At 41.7% G+C, this 19,144-nt stretch overlaps 2 protein-coding genes across 2 annotated transcripts in view; both read left to right on the top strand.

Moving 5' to 3' along the window:
• LOC139743612 (integrin beta-1-like) overlaps positions 1-19,144 on the top strand; it is a 139,580-nt gene that overhangs the window by 57,832 nt on the left and 62,604 nt on the right. The gene's annotated exons all lie outside the window — the stretch shown is intronic.
• LOC139743391 (uncharacterized) lies at positions 1,184-6,535 on the top strand. Its single transcript, XM_071653880.1, has one exon. The coding sequence runs from the start codon at positions 1,184-1,186 to the stop codon at positions 6,533-6,535; it is 5,352 nt and encodes a 1,783-aa protein (XP_071509981.1).

The raw sequence follows: 19,144 nt of genomic DNA, 5'->3' as shown, positions 1-19,144 counted from the left end.
CAAGGTCATCGCCGTATACGCTGTACTACGTATTAGCGTCTATTGTTCCGTGCATTGTTCAATTGCATTAACGTTCAGTGTAGCGTGCGTGGTGCATGGTCCGCGGTGTGGAAAGTGTTAATGAGAATACGTTGAACGTTTTGGACGGTCTTTGTAAAGACCTCTCCCTATCGGAGAACGGTCCGAAATGATAGTAATGTGAATGTGAATCCGTGGAGTTTCAAACGGATTTTCTGGTATTATGTATTACGTTAAAACGTAAAAGTTGGATTATATCTTTTCGCGTATGTATATCTTTAAGGTATTTGTGTTAGGAACGCTCCACGCACGAAGTTCATGCACGCGGAGGGATATTAAAGTTGAAGTTATAGTGATATGTCTAGCTGTAGATTCTTTGATAGTCTCATTTAAGACCACAAAGGGGTTGCTAGGGAGAATCTAATGCTCGTTGTTATCAGTGCACAATTTGCGACAGGACGTCTTATAGTGACATTGATGTGAGATGTGGCATTGAGCGTTTACAATCATAAGATTCAAGACATATATTGATTGTGTTAAATAGGTTTATTAACCGACGATGATTTGTTTGACTTAGACAGAATATTGAAAGTTCATTATGTTTATCCTGCTTGTAGATTACACCAGATACATAACAGGATACATAACAGCAATACTCATGATTATAGATAACACAGCTATTCTCATGAGTTAGTTAGGATAGATATAAACGTTGTTTAAATATTCTGGCCTTAATTACGTTATCAGGAAAGAAAGAAAATATTCATTATCGTCTTACTATTTCTGTGTAGAGCTGAAATAGAGTATACTGATTTGTATGGCGTGTTATATAGATAATTTTCTTCTTGTTTGTATCTTACAGGAACCACTCATTCCAACACAGTTGTTGAATATATCACACTAGCAAGCGCAAGTTTGCAGTATGCACAGTTACATATCGCTGATAATGCTGTGTAACAGAATAAAGAACCCACATCACGTTAAACCGAGGATTTCTTCGTTCTTTTATTGCAACAACGTGTCCATCTGAAGAGATTGCATACGAATCCATCACAGCTTCAACAACTCTTGTATATTGGATTCAGGATGCAACTTACACCATCGACGTTTATCGTGCTATAACAACTTACTCACCATCAAGAGGCTGTGATTCCAGAACCATACCATGGCTGATGTAGAGAAGTTAAAGTTGATCAGGAGAAACACCAAAGGGGGATTGACACGCACCTTAAACTCAATCGACAGGCTATTAAAGGACACCTTTGGTGAGGTCGACACCTTAAAGGGGTACATAGCCAAGGCGGAAAGTCAATTCAAACAAGTTGAAAGCAAGCATGCGGAGCTGGTCGAAAATATAACAGATGAGGCGACATTCGAAGAAGAGGAGACCTGGATGGGAGAGTGTGAGAGTAGGTTTGTGGAAACCATTGTACGTGCGAGGAAGTCCATTGGGTCCGCAAGCTGTGGTGAGCCGCCTACCTCCCAGCCCGTGACGCCGTCAACTCCCCCTACTTCTACACCATCTGTTGTTCAAGATCCGGCACCGCCAGCCGAGGCTGCGTCATGGCAACCTCGATCTACAAGTCCAGAACCGATTGCTCCCTTAACTCCGTCCTCTCCGATGCATCGACATTCATCTTGCACACCTAAGATGCAGAAGATGAAATTCCCCACTTTCAACGGTGACATCAAGGACTACCAGCGTTTCCGTACCTTGTTTCAACATTGTGCTGCTGACCTCACAGAGATAGAGTGTTTCTACCAACTCACTCAAGCCATGATTAATGCTCGCGAACGAAACATGATAAAGGGCTGCATTAATGTGCAGAGGGCTTGGCAGGTACTTGATGAGAAGTACGGAGACCAAGACAGAGTTGTCGACAGTCTACTCCGTGACTTGGAAAACCTGAAGCCGTACGAAATCAAGGGAAAGATTAGTCTAAATGCCATGACTGGATTTGTTCAAACCTTGCAGGTATTTGAGATGCAGGCCGAAACAATCGGCCTCTCTGGAGAGCTGAATAGTAAAATCATGCTAAGTCAGATCAAGCAAAAGATGCCTGAGGGACATCGCATCGCTTACTACAGAGATGTCAGAGACGAGCACATCAGTGACTCCCTTGGAGGCTTGGTCAAGTGGCTACATAGACAGCTCCTACTCCAAGAGAAGGCGAAGTCACCTTTCCCAGAGAAGACGAGTACCTGTGAGATGGGTCAAAACAGAGGAAGCAAGTCTTCAAATGCAGCAGCGTGGAATCCACCTAAACAGGTCCAATCTAAAGAGGGGAAGCGTTCCGGGGTTCCCAAGTGTCCTCTTCATGTCAACTCGAATACGCACTTCCTGAAAATGTGCATCAAGTTCAGGAACCTCAGTCTAAAGGAAAAGTATGACGTCATGAAAAAGAATGACATCTGCAGTAGATGTGGTCATGACAACTGCCCTGCAGGGAAATCCCCATACGACCACAAGTTGTGTCAGTTTGCGTCGCCGTGCAAGGTTCAGAGTTGTGGAGATGATTCACACTTCTCTGCTATCTGCCCTGTTGTATATGGAGGGAAATATCAAGGCTCGTCATCTCCGCAGGATCTCAGTGTGCCACCTACACGTCCACACACCACTTCAGCGAGTGTGAAGACTGTCGCGAACAAGGACACAGGCGCACTACAGAGCGTCCTCCCCACTGTGATGGGATATCTGCGACACGGAAATAACCGTCAGCTGGTGCGGATTCTCTTAGATGGTGGGAGTCAGGCCACCCTGGTAAGAGAGGGCATCTTCTCCAAGACTGAGAAAGACATCTACCAGGATCACGATCTGAGTCTGGTTGGCGGTACCAGGATCAGACGAAAGCTTCGACTATTAGATTGTTTCATCGAAGACATCGGGGGAAACTTGTCGTACCCAGTTTCCGTCACAGAAATAGACAAGCCTTGTGGAGAAGCCCCTGTCGTGCAAGCAGAAGACCTCCAGCAGTATCCCCATCTAAGGGAAGTGGATATTCACGCCGCCTCGTCTGAAACTGTCGACATGTTGCTTGGCGTTGACAACACGCACTTGATGGTATGGGAGGAGTACATCCTTGGGGAAAAGCCTGACGAGCCAGTGGCGGCGAGATGCCCCTTGGGATGGTTTATCCAAGGAGGACGTTCAGGAGGCCCTACAGCTCTGCTTAATTACGTCAACGTATCGGCAATCGGTCCCCTAGAGGAGTTCCTCGGCCTGGAGACAGTAGCCTTGCAACCGAGACGATGTAAGTGCTCAACAGAGATCTTGAACAGAGGAGCAACCAAAACCATGGAGCAAAGTGTTTCTCAGCGTCAGGACGGCTCGTATGAAGTCAGATTGCCGTGGAAGAAGTCTCCTGACAGTTTGCCTGACAACTACAACTACGCCGTTAAGAGGTTGCATGGCTTAGAGAGCCAATTCAGAGATAGGCCTGAGGAGTGGGACGTATACTGCAAGCAGATGAGGGACTTGCAACACAGAGGTGTCTCACGTCGTGTCAGTGACACAGAAATTAGACAAGACAGAGAAGCTGGGCGAAAAATGTGGTTCTTGCCACATTTTGCGGTAAAGAAAGATTCGCCTACCACCCCAGTCAGGATCGTCTACGACGCAAAGGCAAGATTCCAAGGTCATTCTTTGAACGAGTACCTCGTGAAGGGTGAAGACCTTAATGCTGATCTGTTCAACGTGGCTCTGCGTTTCAGAGAGAACGAAGTAGGCGTCATCGCTGATATCAGAAAAATGTTTCAGGCAATCAAGATCAGCCCGGAAGATGCAAGGTTCCATCGGTACGTCTTTCGAGAAAACCCGAACCAACCCATTCAAGTCTATGAACTCACCACTGTGACATTCGGAGACAGGCCTTCTCCAACGGCAGCAATTGTCACACTCAGGCACGTCATAGATCGACACGCACCCGATGATGAGCAACTGAAGAAAGTTGTCACCGATCAGTTTTATATGGACGATCTGAGTGAATCGGTCACCAATGTCGAGGAAGCCGTCAATCTGAAAGCCAAGCTTGTAGAAACGCTTGCTAAGGGCAAGTTTGACATTCGCAAGTGGCAGTCGAACGTACAGGAAGTGTGCGACTCTGAGGAGGACACTCAGACCGCATCTGTGTTAGGAACAAAATGGAACCTCTCGACTGACACACTTATTGTAAAAGAAGTCAAGCCCATGGAAGATGCTCTCCTAACCAAACGCAAGTTGTTGGCTCACACGGCATCATACTATGATGTGTTTGGTATGCTTTCTGGATTGTTGATCCGGCCGAAGATTCTACTCCAGCAACTGTGGCAGTTAAATGTTGACTGGGACACGCCACTCAACGACAGACCTGAGCTCTGTCGAATCGTCAGTGAGATCAAGGTGGATTTGGAAGCAGCGTCTACCATAGAGATCCCACGATGTCTCATTCCTGAGACATTGCGAGGGAAAAGGCCATTGCCAGAGGTTTCTCTACACGGAGCCAGTGATGCGTCTGAAGATGCCATGGGCATCGGCGTCTGGTTGAGGTGGTCAGAGACTGAACAAACGGAAGTACAGTTGTCCTTCGTCGCTGCAAGAGCCCGACTCACTCCACTCAAACAAACAAGCATGCCACAGAAGGAGCTTCAGGCCATTCTCCTCCTGTCAAGACTGATGGTTGCCCTGAAAGATGCCCTTCGTTTCACCATCTCCTATTCGAAGATGTGGACGGATAGTTTGACTGTAGTAAGGTGGCTGCGGGGACAGTCCAAGTCCTTTCGCTCGTTTGTCGCATACAGAGTGGGCGAAATCACCTCAGAGTTCGACCCTCACCAGGACATTGCCTACGTGCCGACCGATCAGAATGTCATTGACGTCGTCTCTAGAGGCACCACCGCGGAAGGAATGCTTGAGGTCATCAAGGGACCAACTTACCTGAAGCAACCACCTGAGTCCTGGCCAAAGACACCGCAGAACATCCATGACGACACTTCGGATCCAGAGAGGAAGAAATTCCATGTACGAAATGCGAAGACACTAACGCTGAAAGTCAATGCAGTGGCTCACACTACCGCAATCGTTGATCCCACCAGCTTCTCGAATTGGCAAAGGCTGAAGATGGTCACAGCTCGAGTGTTATCTGTGAGAGATGTTCCAAAGAAAGAGTGGTTCAAGAAGCTTACTCAGCAGATTTCGCGGTGGCCCTCTGCCAAACTCCTGAAGGAGGCCGAGTTGTACTGGATACGTCAAGCGCAGAAGGACATCAACTTTCAAGACGCCAACATAATGCGCCTCGATCCGTTCTTCGACGAAGGAGAAAAAGTGTACCGCGTTGGAGGTCGCATTCGCCATGCTCCGATATCATACGACACTCGTCACCCCTATCTCCTCCCAAGGGAAAGCCACATCAGTTTACTGATTGTCAGAGATGGACACTCCCTTGCTCTTCATGGAGGACAACTCAGGACTGCGGCGGAAGTGAGGAGAAGGTATTGGGTTGTCGGTGACACGAGACTCTCCAAACGCGTGGTGAAGGAATGCATCGTGTGCCGTAGGCATAGAGGGAGACCAGTCGAACAGAAAATGGCGGACCTCCCAGAGTGTCGTGTGAAGCCCTTCTCACCGCCATTTCAGACAACGCTCGTGGATTATCTCGGGCCGATAAACGTGAAGGTAAGCCGCAACATTACTGCCAAGGGTTACTGTGCTGTGTTCACATGTGCGGCTACCAGGGCTGTTCATCTCACTTGTGTCCAAGACCTTTCGACACAAGCTTTCCTGCAAGCCCTGGATCGCTTCATCAGCATCAGGGGTGCACCAGCCACCATCATCAGTGATAATGGGACCTGCTTCCGTGGTGCTTACAACACGATCAACACGCTCAACCTACGACTGGACCAGACAGAACTGAGGGAACACTGTAGTAGCTTCAAGGTGCAGTGGAAATTTGGGCCTCCTGGTGGACCTCACCATCAGGGCGCTGTTGAACGCACGGTGCAAGAGGTCAAGAAAGCCATGAAGCATCTCGTGAAAGCTGATCGTTTGCCCTTCCCTGAATGGGAAACAGTCTTCAGCCAGATTTCAGGGTTGATCAACAGTCGACCGATTACAGCTGTGTCATCTTCACCCCTCGATCATCCCCCTCTTGCTCCGAACCATTTCCTCATTGGGAGAGGAGATCTTCCGAGCCCTGATGTCCCCTGTGCGCAGTACAACGGAGACTTCAGGAAGCGGAGAGAGCTGTGCAACGCAATGGTCGACAAGTTCTGGGCACGTTGGATGGACTGCATACAAAAGCTCTCACCGCGCTCGAAAAACCAACGTGCAGCAGAGAACCTACAAGCGGGTGATGTTGTGCTCGTCATTGGAGAAGACAAGAGGCGCGGCGTTTGGCGAATGGCTGAAATCCTGCAGACCTTCCCTGGAGACGATGGGCTGGTTCGCGTCGTCGAGCTCCGTTACGCAGACAAGTCAGTCGCAAAGAGACCTGTGACCAAGCTGATTCTTCTCATGAAGAGGACAGAGAGAGTAGACCTTTAAGGTGTAACTGAAGGACTGAGTAAATAATCGCGTTTTTCTAAAGAAAGGATTCACTGTAGCCTTTGTTTTGTTTTTTTTCATCGTCAGCTCTGAACATTTTGGGCGACTAAGTTCTTGAATTTGGTTATCAACTCAAACACGCAATTTCTTGCCCTAATGGAAATGGTGAAACTTAAATTTACTCTGCTTGGACTTTAGAAAGCATTCTATTTGAGTGTTCGTTTGTCAACTGGTTTGAATTTCACCTTTAGATCTATTTAGGTCTCGACTTTTGAGCGGTAATCTGTTCATTGTTGTGTAAATAATCGCATTACTGTACACGTGTTGAGTGTTTATAAAGTGACTTCCGTCACGTTCAAGGGGGCAGGATGTCATGGAATGATACAATATAGAATGAGTCTCAAAATTAGGGTCTGAATTATAGACTGTTAGCAAAGAGTTCCGGTCAGTCGTTCCACAAGAGCAGCAGTTTGCTCAGCAGTTGGCCACAGCAGTTTGCTTACAGTTTGGGTTTCTTGGACAATGTGATGAAGTCCAACAATCCAAGGTATGTCATAAATCGTTCCTTTATGATTTGTGCATCATTTAAGGAACAAACAAAGCTTCCATGGTCAGGGAGTTAAGACTATAAGAGGAAAAACCGTAAATGAGATATAAGGTTATGTATGTTCAAGGTCAAGGTCAAGGTCATCGCCGTATACGCTGTACTACGTATTAGCGTCTATTGTTCCGTGCATTGTTCAATTGCATTAACGTTCAGTGTAGCGTGCGTGGTGCATGGTCCGCGGTGTGGAAAGTGTTAATGAGAATACGTTGAACGTTTTGGACGGTCTTTGTAAAGACCTCTCCCTATCGGAGAACGGTCCGAAATGATAGTAATGTGAATGTGAATCCGTGGAGTTTCAAACGGATTTTCTGGTATTATGTATTACGTTAAAACGTAAAAGTTGGATTATATCTTTTCGCGTATGTATATCTTTAAGGTATTTGTGTTAGGAACGCTCCACGCACGAAGTTCATGCACGCGGAGGGATATTAAAGTTGAAGTTATAGTGATATGTCTAGCTGTAGATTCTTTGATAGTCTCATTTAAGACCACAAAAGGGTTGCTAGGGAGAATCTAATGCTCGTTGTTATCAGTGCACAATTTGCGACAGGACGTCTTATAGTGACATTGATGTGAGATGTGGCATTGAGCGTTTACAATCATAAGATTCAAGACATATATTGATTGTGTTAAATAGGTTTATTAACCGACGATGATTTGTTTGACTTAGACAGAATATTGAAAGTTCATTATGTTTATCCTGCTTGTAGATTACACCAGATACATAACAGGATACATAACAGCAATACTCATGATTATAGATAACACAGCTATTCTCATGAGTTAGTTAGGATAGATATAAACGTTGTTTAAATATTCTGGCCTTAATTACGTTATCAGGAAAGAAAGAAAATATTCATTATCGTCTTACTATTTCTGTGTAGAGCTGAAATAGAGTATACTGATTTGTATGGCGTGTTATATAGATAATTTTCTTCTTGTTTGTATCTTACAGGAACCACTCATTCCAACACAGTTGTTGAATATATCACACTAGCAAGCGCAAGTTTGCAGTATGCACAGTTACATATCGCTGATAATGCTGTGTAACAGAATAAAGAACCCACATCACGTTAAACCGAGGATTTCTTCGTTCTTTTATTGCAACAACGTGTCCATCTGAAGAGATTGCATACGAATCCATCACAGTGATCTCATCACGAAAAACTTTCCCCTTATTCATAACTCCGCAATGCTGACATTTGTAATAATAACCACTGCTATGGTGTAATGATATCGAAAAGAAAAGCAAATGAGAGAAAATGACACTTTTTTTATCCACAGACGAGAACCGAAGGTGGATTGATAAATTAATCCTTTGTGTACTTTGCCTGCTGTTTGGAAGAGAAAAGTCCATATCATTGCACACGCTGTCCAAAGTCCCTGGCACAGAAAGGGTTAAAGCGATGCTCTAAGCATCGTGGATTTACACTCAGCATGGAGCATATTAACTGCTCCGTAACCTCAGACTAGGGAGTCGGGAGGACCAGCGGGCGAGGAATGTGATAGTAGAATCCTTAATCATCTTCTGACGGGGTTCACCGGGGGGCACACGGCACGTGGTGGATTCGTCAGACCGGTCTTACGTAGATAGCAAGGTAGCTACAGGTGTGCGGGGAGGAACGGGGAGGATATTATCATCAGTGGATCTATCTCAAGGATGCAAGGCGCAATGGAGTCGCAGCGTGCTCCTTAGACCAGGGAGGTGAGAGAAGTTGTAAGAGGTGGAAATTGTCAAATATCAACATTGATCACGTGACTGTTGTTATCGCTGTTTTCAAAACTATCATTAGCGGTTTGAAAACTATAAAATGAGCAGTCTGTAAAAAGCACACACACACACATACACTTCAGTACAAACCATTTTATAAGGTAAACTGTTATAGGGAGCGTGCAGCATGTGTAGCATTTTTTTTTCGTATGGAAACGAAAATGTTAACGCCTTTATATACATAACTTTATTATATTATCTACAACGAAATTATGGTAATATTCATATGCAATCACAATTTCGTCCGGCGGAGGGCTGCTACGAGCGCGCAAGTATCTTATCTTGTGACACTAATTTCTGATACCAAGACATTTGGGGTCTCCTTATTCCAGGTCACATCTATATATTTGATTTAGAGAATATCATTATCTATCTATCTATCTATCTATCTATCTATCTATCTATCTATCTATCTATCGTTCTATCTATCTATCTGTCCATATATATATATATATATATATATATATATATATATATATATATGTGTGTGTGTGTGTGTGTGTGTGTGTGTGTGTGTGTATGGATAATCTACATATTTACATATAGATAGAGTGAGAGGGGAGAGAGGGGGAGAGGCGGAGACAAAAATGAGAGAGAGGAGAGAGGGGGAGAGATTACATATATGTTTCTCTTCCAAAGAAGATGTTATTCCCAAAGAGCACAGGGAAATATCACAGCCTGGAGCGCTCTCCGAGCAAGCCGAGCAGGCCGAGCCGAGTTGGGGGGGGGGGGGGGGGGTATATCTATCCCAAAGAAGGGAACAGTGATACTACGTATGTAGGACAGCTAGAACAGCCGTAACGAATAACTCCAGGGCCTTTTTCCGGTAAAGAAACGCGAAATAGAAACCTTGAACTCCTCCTCTTCTTCTTCTTCTTTTTCTTCTTTTTTTTCCCAAACGGAATTGTTGATGAGGAAAGGCAATCTTGGTGAACGTCTAGCCCGTCTCTCCGGTTTGCTTTTCAATCAAAAAGGCCCTCAGCTGCATCAGACAGCAGATGTTTCTTCCATCTCGTCTCGTCTCTGTACGCTCAAGAGAAAAGTTTGAGTGCTTTCTTTTCCTCCTATTTCTCGCTCTTAACTTCTTTCCTTCAGGCCTTGGGGCCCCTTTTGTTTTTCCGTACACCAGACTATCATTTCTCTCACGTTTACCCTCTTGATCCCTGGTTCACTCTCCGCCTGCTTGCAGTCAAGTTGGTAGACGCTGGTTAACATAAATCAAGGACGTGCATGTATCTCAGGGCTTTGTAAAATGACATGAAATTTCAGATAACCTCATTCATGATGAGCACGGTTCTATCTTATTCATATCAGCCGTGCATTAAGTCAGTGAAGTCGTAATATTGGACAACATTTTTCAAATATCAAGATTTTTTTTTCCGTTTTGAATTTTCCAGCGTGATTTTTTTTCTTTGCTTTTTTTTTCCGGTACACCGTGTTCGTTTTAAGATTTGTTGATACCTTCGAAACGTCATACTGTTGTGAATGCATTTTCTTGGACTACATCCTTCCAGAGAAAGGCAGAGAAATTCCAAGTCTCCCCAATTCAGCAAAAAATGTTTGTTTGTTTGTTTGTTTGTTTGTTTTATACACTGGTTAAATACTTAAATACCAGTGACACTGTCAACGTAAAGGTTATTCATACATTATCATTACAATGAGACAAAAAGATGAGAAAAAAAAACTGTAAAAAGATACACAACACTCTTTGGCAGAATCATTTACAAAAACAGTACATCGGAGGGAGAAATATGTGAGGAAGAAGAATAAATCACGATACATTACACATATCTACAAATGGTTCTACTTTTACAGAAATTGGTTCTGGGTTGTAATTTTGGCAGCAATGCTCGAAATGCCGAATTCCTGAGATTGTAATTGGGAAATCGTGATCGTAATTTGGGAAAGGTGAATATCTATGCCTCGTTCGATACATGTCATGTATGCCATTATTGCTCTTTCAAATTTCCTGGATTTCGATATATGAATATTGACAGCCCTGACAAATGGTGATAGAAGGAGAGAGAGAGAGAGAGAGGGGGGGGGGGGGGAGAGAGATGGTTTATATTGTAAAAAGTGTCTGTCTTGCTTCCTGTCTCGAATTGACTTTAACATGTATGGTTGCGTCGAAATGGGGATCATACTGGTTCTATGGGAGGTATATTAAAGGGATGGTATTGTAGTTTGTTTGTTGTTGTTTTTTTTTGGGGGGGGGGATTAGATGGGGGATTTAGATTAAACTTTTTTGCAAGATAATTAGAAACCACTTACACTGACTTATGAAATATTAAAGAGCATACAAATCTAAGAGGAATTTAAAGTTTGTTTTACGAAAATTGGTTTGGAAATGGGGACATATCCAAAAACAACGTGAAACAAAGTTTTTCTTATAAAAGGTGGGACCCCCCCCCCTTTGATATGACCTCTTTGTTTTTGGATATCTCAGTCATTTCAAAACCGATTTTCATCAATTAAACATTGAATTTCTCCTACAATTGTATGCGCTTTAATATTCCATAAGAGATTTCTCATCATCTCACAAAAAGATTGGAAACCTGAAGCCCCATCTCAGCCAAAAATATTCCCAACCATTTAAGTTTGCCATTCCTTCATCTGGGCTGAACTCTCTAAAATATTATTTTATAAAAATGTAATACTCTAAGATTATCATGTTGTATATATTTCATTACATCCTCAGCGTAACTCAACAGTCAGTGAAAGATGTATCTCACTGATGGGCATATGCTCACACTAACGATCTGTCAATCAGTGTTACCAGTGACATCTACCTAACAACATTTGCGTTAATGTTTGCGCAAAGTGTCTGTGAAAGACTGTTGACGACTATCAACTACTGACAGCAAATGTTCGCGACAGTTTTCGCAAAGATTAGGAACTACTTGCCAATCCATGGCCACTCCTTGTAAACGCTTGTGGTACCTTTTGCCAACTTCTTCGTAGTAAAGTACCTGGTGAATCATTCTGTGCATCCCCGCCCCTCTCTTGGCAATACAATGTCCTTATAAGTTAACCGAAATGAAAGTTGTAGACGATGGAGAAAGTTCCCTCAAAAACTGCATTGAACATGTCCATGTGCTGATGACCAACCCGGGGCAATATGGGATATATGCGATGATGAGGAAGAGGACATGTCACCTAAAGGGAATATCTCACTTAGGGGCGAATGTGCGAACGTATAGCGTATTCTAATAGCGAATTTTAGGTTTCATCAGGGTCATAAACTGTTGCAATCAAATATGCAAACAGTTTGAATCCCGCAAAGCTTTTTTTTCTTGTCGCAATTTCTTTGCGACAAATTGCGGCAAGAAAAAAACAAAACTGTTAACGAACTTGATCGCAACTGCTTAAGAAACCTGACGAAACCTTTAAGATTTGCTACGTTGGCAAACATTTGCTGCTCAGTGAGATGACCCTTCAGAGACAGTACAGAGGGCTCAGTATTCTTGGATTGGAGGGAATTCTTACAAACCAAATAAAACCCCGAATTCGTTCGTCACTATCGAAAGCTTTGCTGCTGAAATGATTTGTCAGTTGAGAGAGAAAGAAAGAGAAAAAAACAAAAACAAAAAGGAGAGAAAAATGTTTACTGAAAGGGATACCTGAAAAATCAATTTTGATGACGTCAACCGACGACAGGTGGAAACAAAGGATAACTGGTGAACTCATATGATAGAGTGACTTTGCAGATGATAACAGGTGTGCGCGCCTCTTTGCAAGGGTTAGCAAACTGTCGACAGGATTACATGGCCAGAAAGTGCGGTAAGAAAAGAAAAAGTGCACAGCGTTAATCATCGCAGGATCTGAGCAGAATTTAATCGCTCTTTAATTGCCGTTAATTAATCACGAGTCTTTTTCCTGTCTCTCTCTCTTTCTCTTTATATTTCTTTCCTGGGGTCACTGCCCGCAGAAGAAAAAAAGTGATTGACTGTCCTGAGGCATACAAGTTCATGTGTCTCTCTTGTAATTATTTTGATTTGCTTTCAGTGCTGATATCTGACTATTCTGTAAAGTTCTACGCGCATTTACATAAAGGTTTATAAAGTTGTTGATTCCACCGGGGGGGGGGGGGGGGGGGAGCATCCACAATGATAGATTGCATGTTGCTTGCTTATAAAGACGCATAGCAAATTGAAGGTTATCCCGCACAATAGTGTGTTTGCAGCAGTATAATGCTCATAATATACCATTTATCGTAGAAAATGTACGTGTAGTCTGGCAGTCCTGGAGCTGTAGCTCCATGGTGTAATATACTACCACGTATTGTAGGAGGAGCCCGTCATACCCGTGTGTGTAAAAGTGTGTGTATGTTCTGTATCGTGTCTCCTTTTTTTTTTTTTTTGGGGGGGGGGGCAATTGAACAAATGGTTGTATACATTTGTCCATTTCCCAAGTCGACAGTCATTGTGGTGTGTTGATTTCTCCAGAGACATTCCGCTGATTGAATGTGATGAACATGATACAATCTGTGGAGAAATCGGGATGCCTCGCCAATTAGGACGGGTGAAACCTTACCCGGGAGTCTTGGATTGCGAGAGCTTTTAGTGCTGACCTCCCGATGGAGCTTCGGGACAGCGTCCCAAACCAACATCTCATCCGACGTAATGAGCGATGAACAAACTAGAAAGACCGAGACAGAGTATTAGATGCTGCAGTGATAATTAATGGGGCATCGTAAGATTTCTATCATGGTTATGTCAGTATTGACGCTTGTTATGAAAGGCCAAACAAAGTAAACATACATAGTTGAAATACCATCGGAGTATTTCACAGTAGTTTTAGCGGATTATTTGTTTTTAATGGAAGTAGGCCTACATGTACTTTCAGAGACGGCATGAGAGCATCATAAGTTGTCCAAAATTCACGTTGTCTCTGACGCATCTTTGATAATATTTATGAGACAAAGAATTAAAGAACTGGAAATTCTTTTCTGTGAGCGTTCACATATCGAACAAGAGAGGGATAGGATCCAGTGACGTAGAGAGACATATGAATGTTATAGATAGATAGATAGATAGATAGATAGATAGATAGATAGATAGATAGATAGATAAATAATAGGTAGGTAGATAGATAGATAGATAGATAGATAGATAGATAGATAGATAAATAGATAGGTAGATAGATAGATAGAGATAGATAGAAGATAGATAGATAGAGATAGATAGAAGATAGATAGATAGATAGATAGATAGATAGGTAGATAGATAGATAGATAGATAAATAGATAGGTAGATAGATAGATAGAGATAGATAGAAGATAGATAGATAGATAGATAGATAGTTAGATAGATAGATAGATAGATAGATAGATAGTTAGATAGATAGATAGATAGATAGATAGATAGATAGATAGTTATATAGATAGATAGATAGATAGATAGATAGTTAGATAGATAGATAGATAGTTAGATAGATAGATAGGTAGATAGATAGATAGTTAGATAGATAGATAGATAGATAGATAGATGGATAGATAGATAGATAGATAGTTAGATAGATAGATAGATAGTTAGATAGATAGATAGATAGATAGATGGATAGATAGTTAGATAAATAGATAGATAGATAGATAGTTAGATAGATAGATAGATAGATAGATTTTGGATAGTTAGTTAGATAGATAGATAGATAGATAGATAGATAGATAGATAGATCGTGTTCAAACACAAACACAATATACAGACAACAAACTACAAAACAAAGTTGTAACATTACTCTTGTCAATAATATTATTTCTTCGTGCGTACCACCAACACAAAGGAAAAAGACAACCACAAATACAGTAGTACTTATTCATTGAGAAAGACTTGTAGGGGCCTAGATAGATAGATAGATAGATAGATAGATAGATAGATAGATAGATTGATAGAAAGATAGACAGATAGACAGATAGATAGATAGACAGATAGATAGATAGATAGATAGATAGATAGATAGATAGATAGATAACTACACACGTAGATAGAGAGAAAGAGATATATATAGATGAATAGATATAGATAGATGAATAGATAGAGAGAGAAAAGAATCTATAATAATAACCAGGAAGTGAGAGAGAGGGAGACAAGGAGAGAAAACGCATGTAAGGCAATGCAATGTATTATATTCAGGGGAGAAGTGGGACGCATTTCATCCTCGAAGTTTCTTGACGTCAATGAGCTCTCGAAGACTGGATTAATGTCTTGAGTCACGTGCAAGTGTTTTCGCTTGTTCAGCTCTTCGGAATGGAGACCGATGTCCTATCGTCTTTGATTAAAATCAGGTGGGAAATGAAAACCAAAACAACAACAGCAATTCGAAAACACAGGTGATCGTACCGCAACGCATGTCGCTACGACAAGCCGTGGTGACCTTTCCCCTAACTCATCGACCAGATCGATATCTTGGCAGATCCACTGACTTCACACAGCGTCTTCGAGTTCATTGACGTCTGGCAAGAGTTCAGCCAAACCGCGATACGTCAGTGCTGAGTGACTGAGGTACGAGAATATACCGAAGAAGGTACGAGGCGAGCCTTACCCCTGTGGTACACCTTGGGAGAGACCACTTTTGTCTCAATCAATGGTATTATGTGCTGATATGAGGAAGTAATATTTTAGAAGAACCCCGATACATGTTTGAGTTAACGCCATTAAAACGAGTAAATTCAGACAAAACTGCACGTTTCACTGAAATTGGACCCAGAAAAGGAGATGTCTTTCAAATAAATCCTCGGACGAAATGCGCTCTGTTGAAGATAAATAAACCCGGGGAAGTGCGCCATTCTTAACACACTATAGAGAGTCGTCATATTTTGACAATGGTGACGTCGTGGTAAGTGGAGATAGATAATACGTGGATATAGTATCACGGATTAAAGAGAGAAAGGTAAGTTTTGCCCAAGAATTTGAAAACACTCTGTTTATTAAGATGATGTTTTATGTTCGAACCATTCTGAAAGTTGAGAAAAAAAGATTACATCGTCGCCCTATCTATTTGTTCTATTAGAGTAGATAACCGATGTACTATTTCCTGAGGGACAAAATTTTACTATGTTTTCATTATTTTTGTCAGCTATACACGAAAATGTTCGCCGTTCTGCATGATTTTGTAACCTTTACTCCAATTCTTACTGTCAATCTAAACATGGGCAAGATTTCGTATCTCCTTGCTTGCATTAGTTCAGAGAAAGTTTGACCGCCGTTCAGAGCTCTCTAATCTTCAATAAATGCTTCAACTTTCGTGATCAATTACACAGTTATGAACGTTGACATTGGAAAGTATGGAATACTTTTGAGGTCTTGTATCAGACGAGAAACCAATCATGGACCCATAATGTGTGCGATCATGCAGGTATTTCAGTATGGAGTCAATTGTCCGCCGGCAACAATTTGGCTGATTGGTCGATAATTTGCTGGATGACTTGTCGGATGGGGCAATGACATCTATGGACATTTGAATCACCCCCCCCCTTGTTTTTTTTTTTAATAGTCCGTCGAGTATGTGTGTGCAATGGAATATATGTATAGAATGATCAGTGCAAAAGTTTGTTTGGATAATCCTGTTCTCTTCTTTCCCACCAGAAGATTGTGATTTTATTGCTTGGTCTCACACGGTGTCCACTGTCATAATGATATAAATATTACAGCATGCCTTCAAGATGGTAATGACATACTGCTGTCTCGAAAGGAGCTCCTTGAGTCTTTAAGCTCACGGTAATGATTGATATTAAAAAACAGCAAGTAGGCTACAAGTGCTGATGTAATGAGTCCTTTTTCTCATGAGTGTTTATGTACGGGACTGAAACTGAGTCTACAGTTACCTTCACGATGCAGTTCCATAACTCCATATTGCAGTCCATTATCAAGAATAAATGCCAAGCTGATTGTCGACGAAGTATGATTATCCTCTGCTATTCTATAACTGTAGCTAGAACTTACATTCGATTGATTCGCAGCTTACATCGGCCACGTGTGTGATGTGACATTTCTGTGCTTGTTTTTGTTGTTATAATTATGTACTGAGATGCAGTCAGCAATTTCTGCCAAATTCCTCCTCTCTAGCTTCTTATGATGACGCTAAATGCTTGTAGTCCGTAATGCCGAGGTTGTTGAATGATTAAAAGGTTATGTCTGGGGGCGATCCTACCCCCATCACACTCATTTCGTTGCTCTAATTTTCTGACCCAGTTTTGGTGTAATTATGGCAGAACGTGAAATATCCAAGTATAGTGCATTCGATGACGAATTGACGGATATTGTCATCCGTATTAGTTGAATCGTATCCGAGGATTCTTGGCTAATGATGGAGCTTAAAGTTGGCAATTTACTGACATTATTATATCATCAGGCAAACGTAACCTGTTGACATGAGAATTTAAATGTTGATTCAGGGTTTTTCATGCCTCAGCACCCCTCGGGCATTTCTGGGTATTCGGGTTGTTTGTCCATCGGTCCGCAATGGCCCTAACCCTGTTGTCCCAAATATGATTATTATGATTTATGAGGGAAAGAGAGAAAACAGTATATTCCGTCTGTGTTGGGTATCCGAAATACTTCGCCCGGGTGTTGAACACACTGTGTGGATGCGCAGAATTGATTTTGGGCAAAATATAAGGGTTTACGATCAAAAGTCAATAGTTACCATAAATTTTGCCCAGACATGACGATTGTCATATCCCAACCTTCAGCTGTTCAGCTAGAAAATATTCAATGGTAAGATTAGGTGGGAATGATCAAGATTTTGAGGAAATCATTTGCATAAACATTTATTATCGTGATAGAAGGTCAAAGGGCAATGTCCAATTCACTGTGTTTTTGGCTTTAAAAGGTTTTGTGAATAGATTAAAAAAAAACATATCTACATGGAATGACAGAATTGATAGGACACAGGTAAAAACTGACATTACCCTATTACAGTATACAGTGTCCCACAGTGTGAGAAACACAGTGTGAAAACAGTGTGAATACAGCAGAACGCATTGTGAAGTGCAGTGTGAAATCTCTTCACACTGTTAAATTCGAGCAATGTGAACACAATGTGAGTGATCAATGCACAGATGAGTGTGAAACAAAGCATTAATATGTGAACACTCTGTGAAAACCAGAGTCGACTATGTGAACACACTGTGAACACACTGTGGGACACTGTGTTCTTTTCAGTAGGGTATCCAGTCGTTTACTAAACTGGGAAAGTCCATTGTGACTGTTAATATTTTGGTGCAATAGACAAATTTGATTTTTTTTTTCTTCTTTCGAAACGTTCTTCAGAACTCTTACTTCAGATCACATAAGAGCAGGCTATCGCATATAACTTGTTCATGGACGCTCTCACGCTCATATGACTGTAACAAGACAGCACTATACCCTATAAGTACTCGAATAATGGCGTATCAGTAGTAATGATGGTGGTAAGTGTGGCATAGTAATAACACTATCATGCTACTGCTATCGGACCATAGCTGCAGCTATTAATTATCTTGGATATATATACTGACAACAGCCCCGACGACAACAGTGAAAGAAATACTAATGTCTCTCAGCATGAACATACTAAAATGAAAACTGTTAGGTGTTAATGTGCTCTCGTAAAGTTTCAATCTCGCCATTTTGTTCAGTTCTGCAGATGTAGAAAAGGTACAACAAATCTATATGGCTGAAACCGACCACGATGCCATAAAACTCTTGTGAAATTGAAATACAAAATGTACTTTCATAATTATTGTGCAATTACAATATATGTGTGTTCACATCTGTACGCCGTCGAATCTTTCGCGGCTTTACTGGTCAATTGTACATCAAGCGTGATTACGGTTTCATGTAAGAATAGAAAGGTTAAAGCCACTATTTGTCATATGCAGATAGAAAAATACAGCTTTAGTTCTTCAAAATAGTTCTAAAATGGGATTCAGGATAGAAACAACCAACGTAAAAATGTTAATCAGCATAACCAATATTGTATACAATGTGTGAACAATAGTTTTATCAAAAGCGTTTCTAGAATAAGCCGTCTATATATAGTTATGGTTTTAAATTGAGAAAATTAGTGATATCCCCCTATATTTGTGAGTTCATTGCCATATCTTTATATGGTTTGTTTTGTGGTACAACTTGAGTATCCATATACTACTCATCAAATGTGATAATTCGAGCATTTTTTTTAATCACTGCTCCCAGTGGTAAACAGTGGCTTTAGCAACCACGAAGATAGTAGCTAAAAACCTACTGAAAAA

The sequence above is a fragment of the Diadema antillarum genome, unplaced genomic scaffold (assembly GCF_040938485.1).
Source record: "Diadema antillarum isolate AM-2024a unplaced genomic scaffold, OU_Dant_1.0 scf00000034, whole genome shotgun sequence".
Classification (NCBI taxonomy): Eukaryota; Metazoa; Echinodermata; class Echinoidea; order Diadematoida; family Diadematidae; genus Diadema; species Diadema antillarum.
The sequence above is the reverse complement of the archived record's forward strand: the minus strand, read 5'-3'. Positions and strand labels throughout refer to the sequence as shown.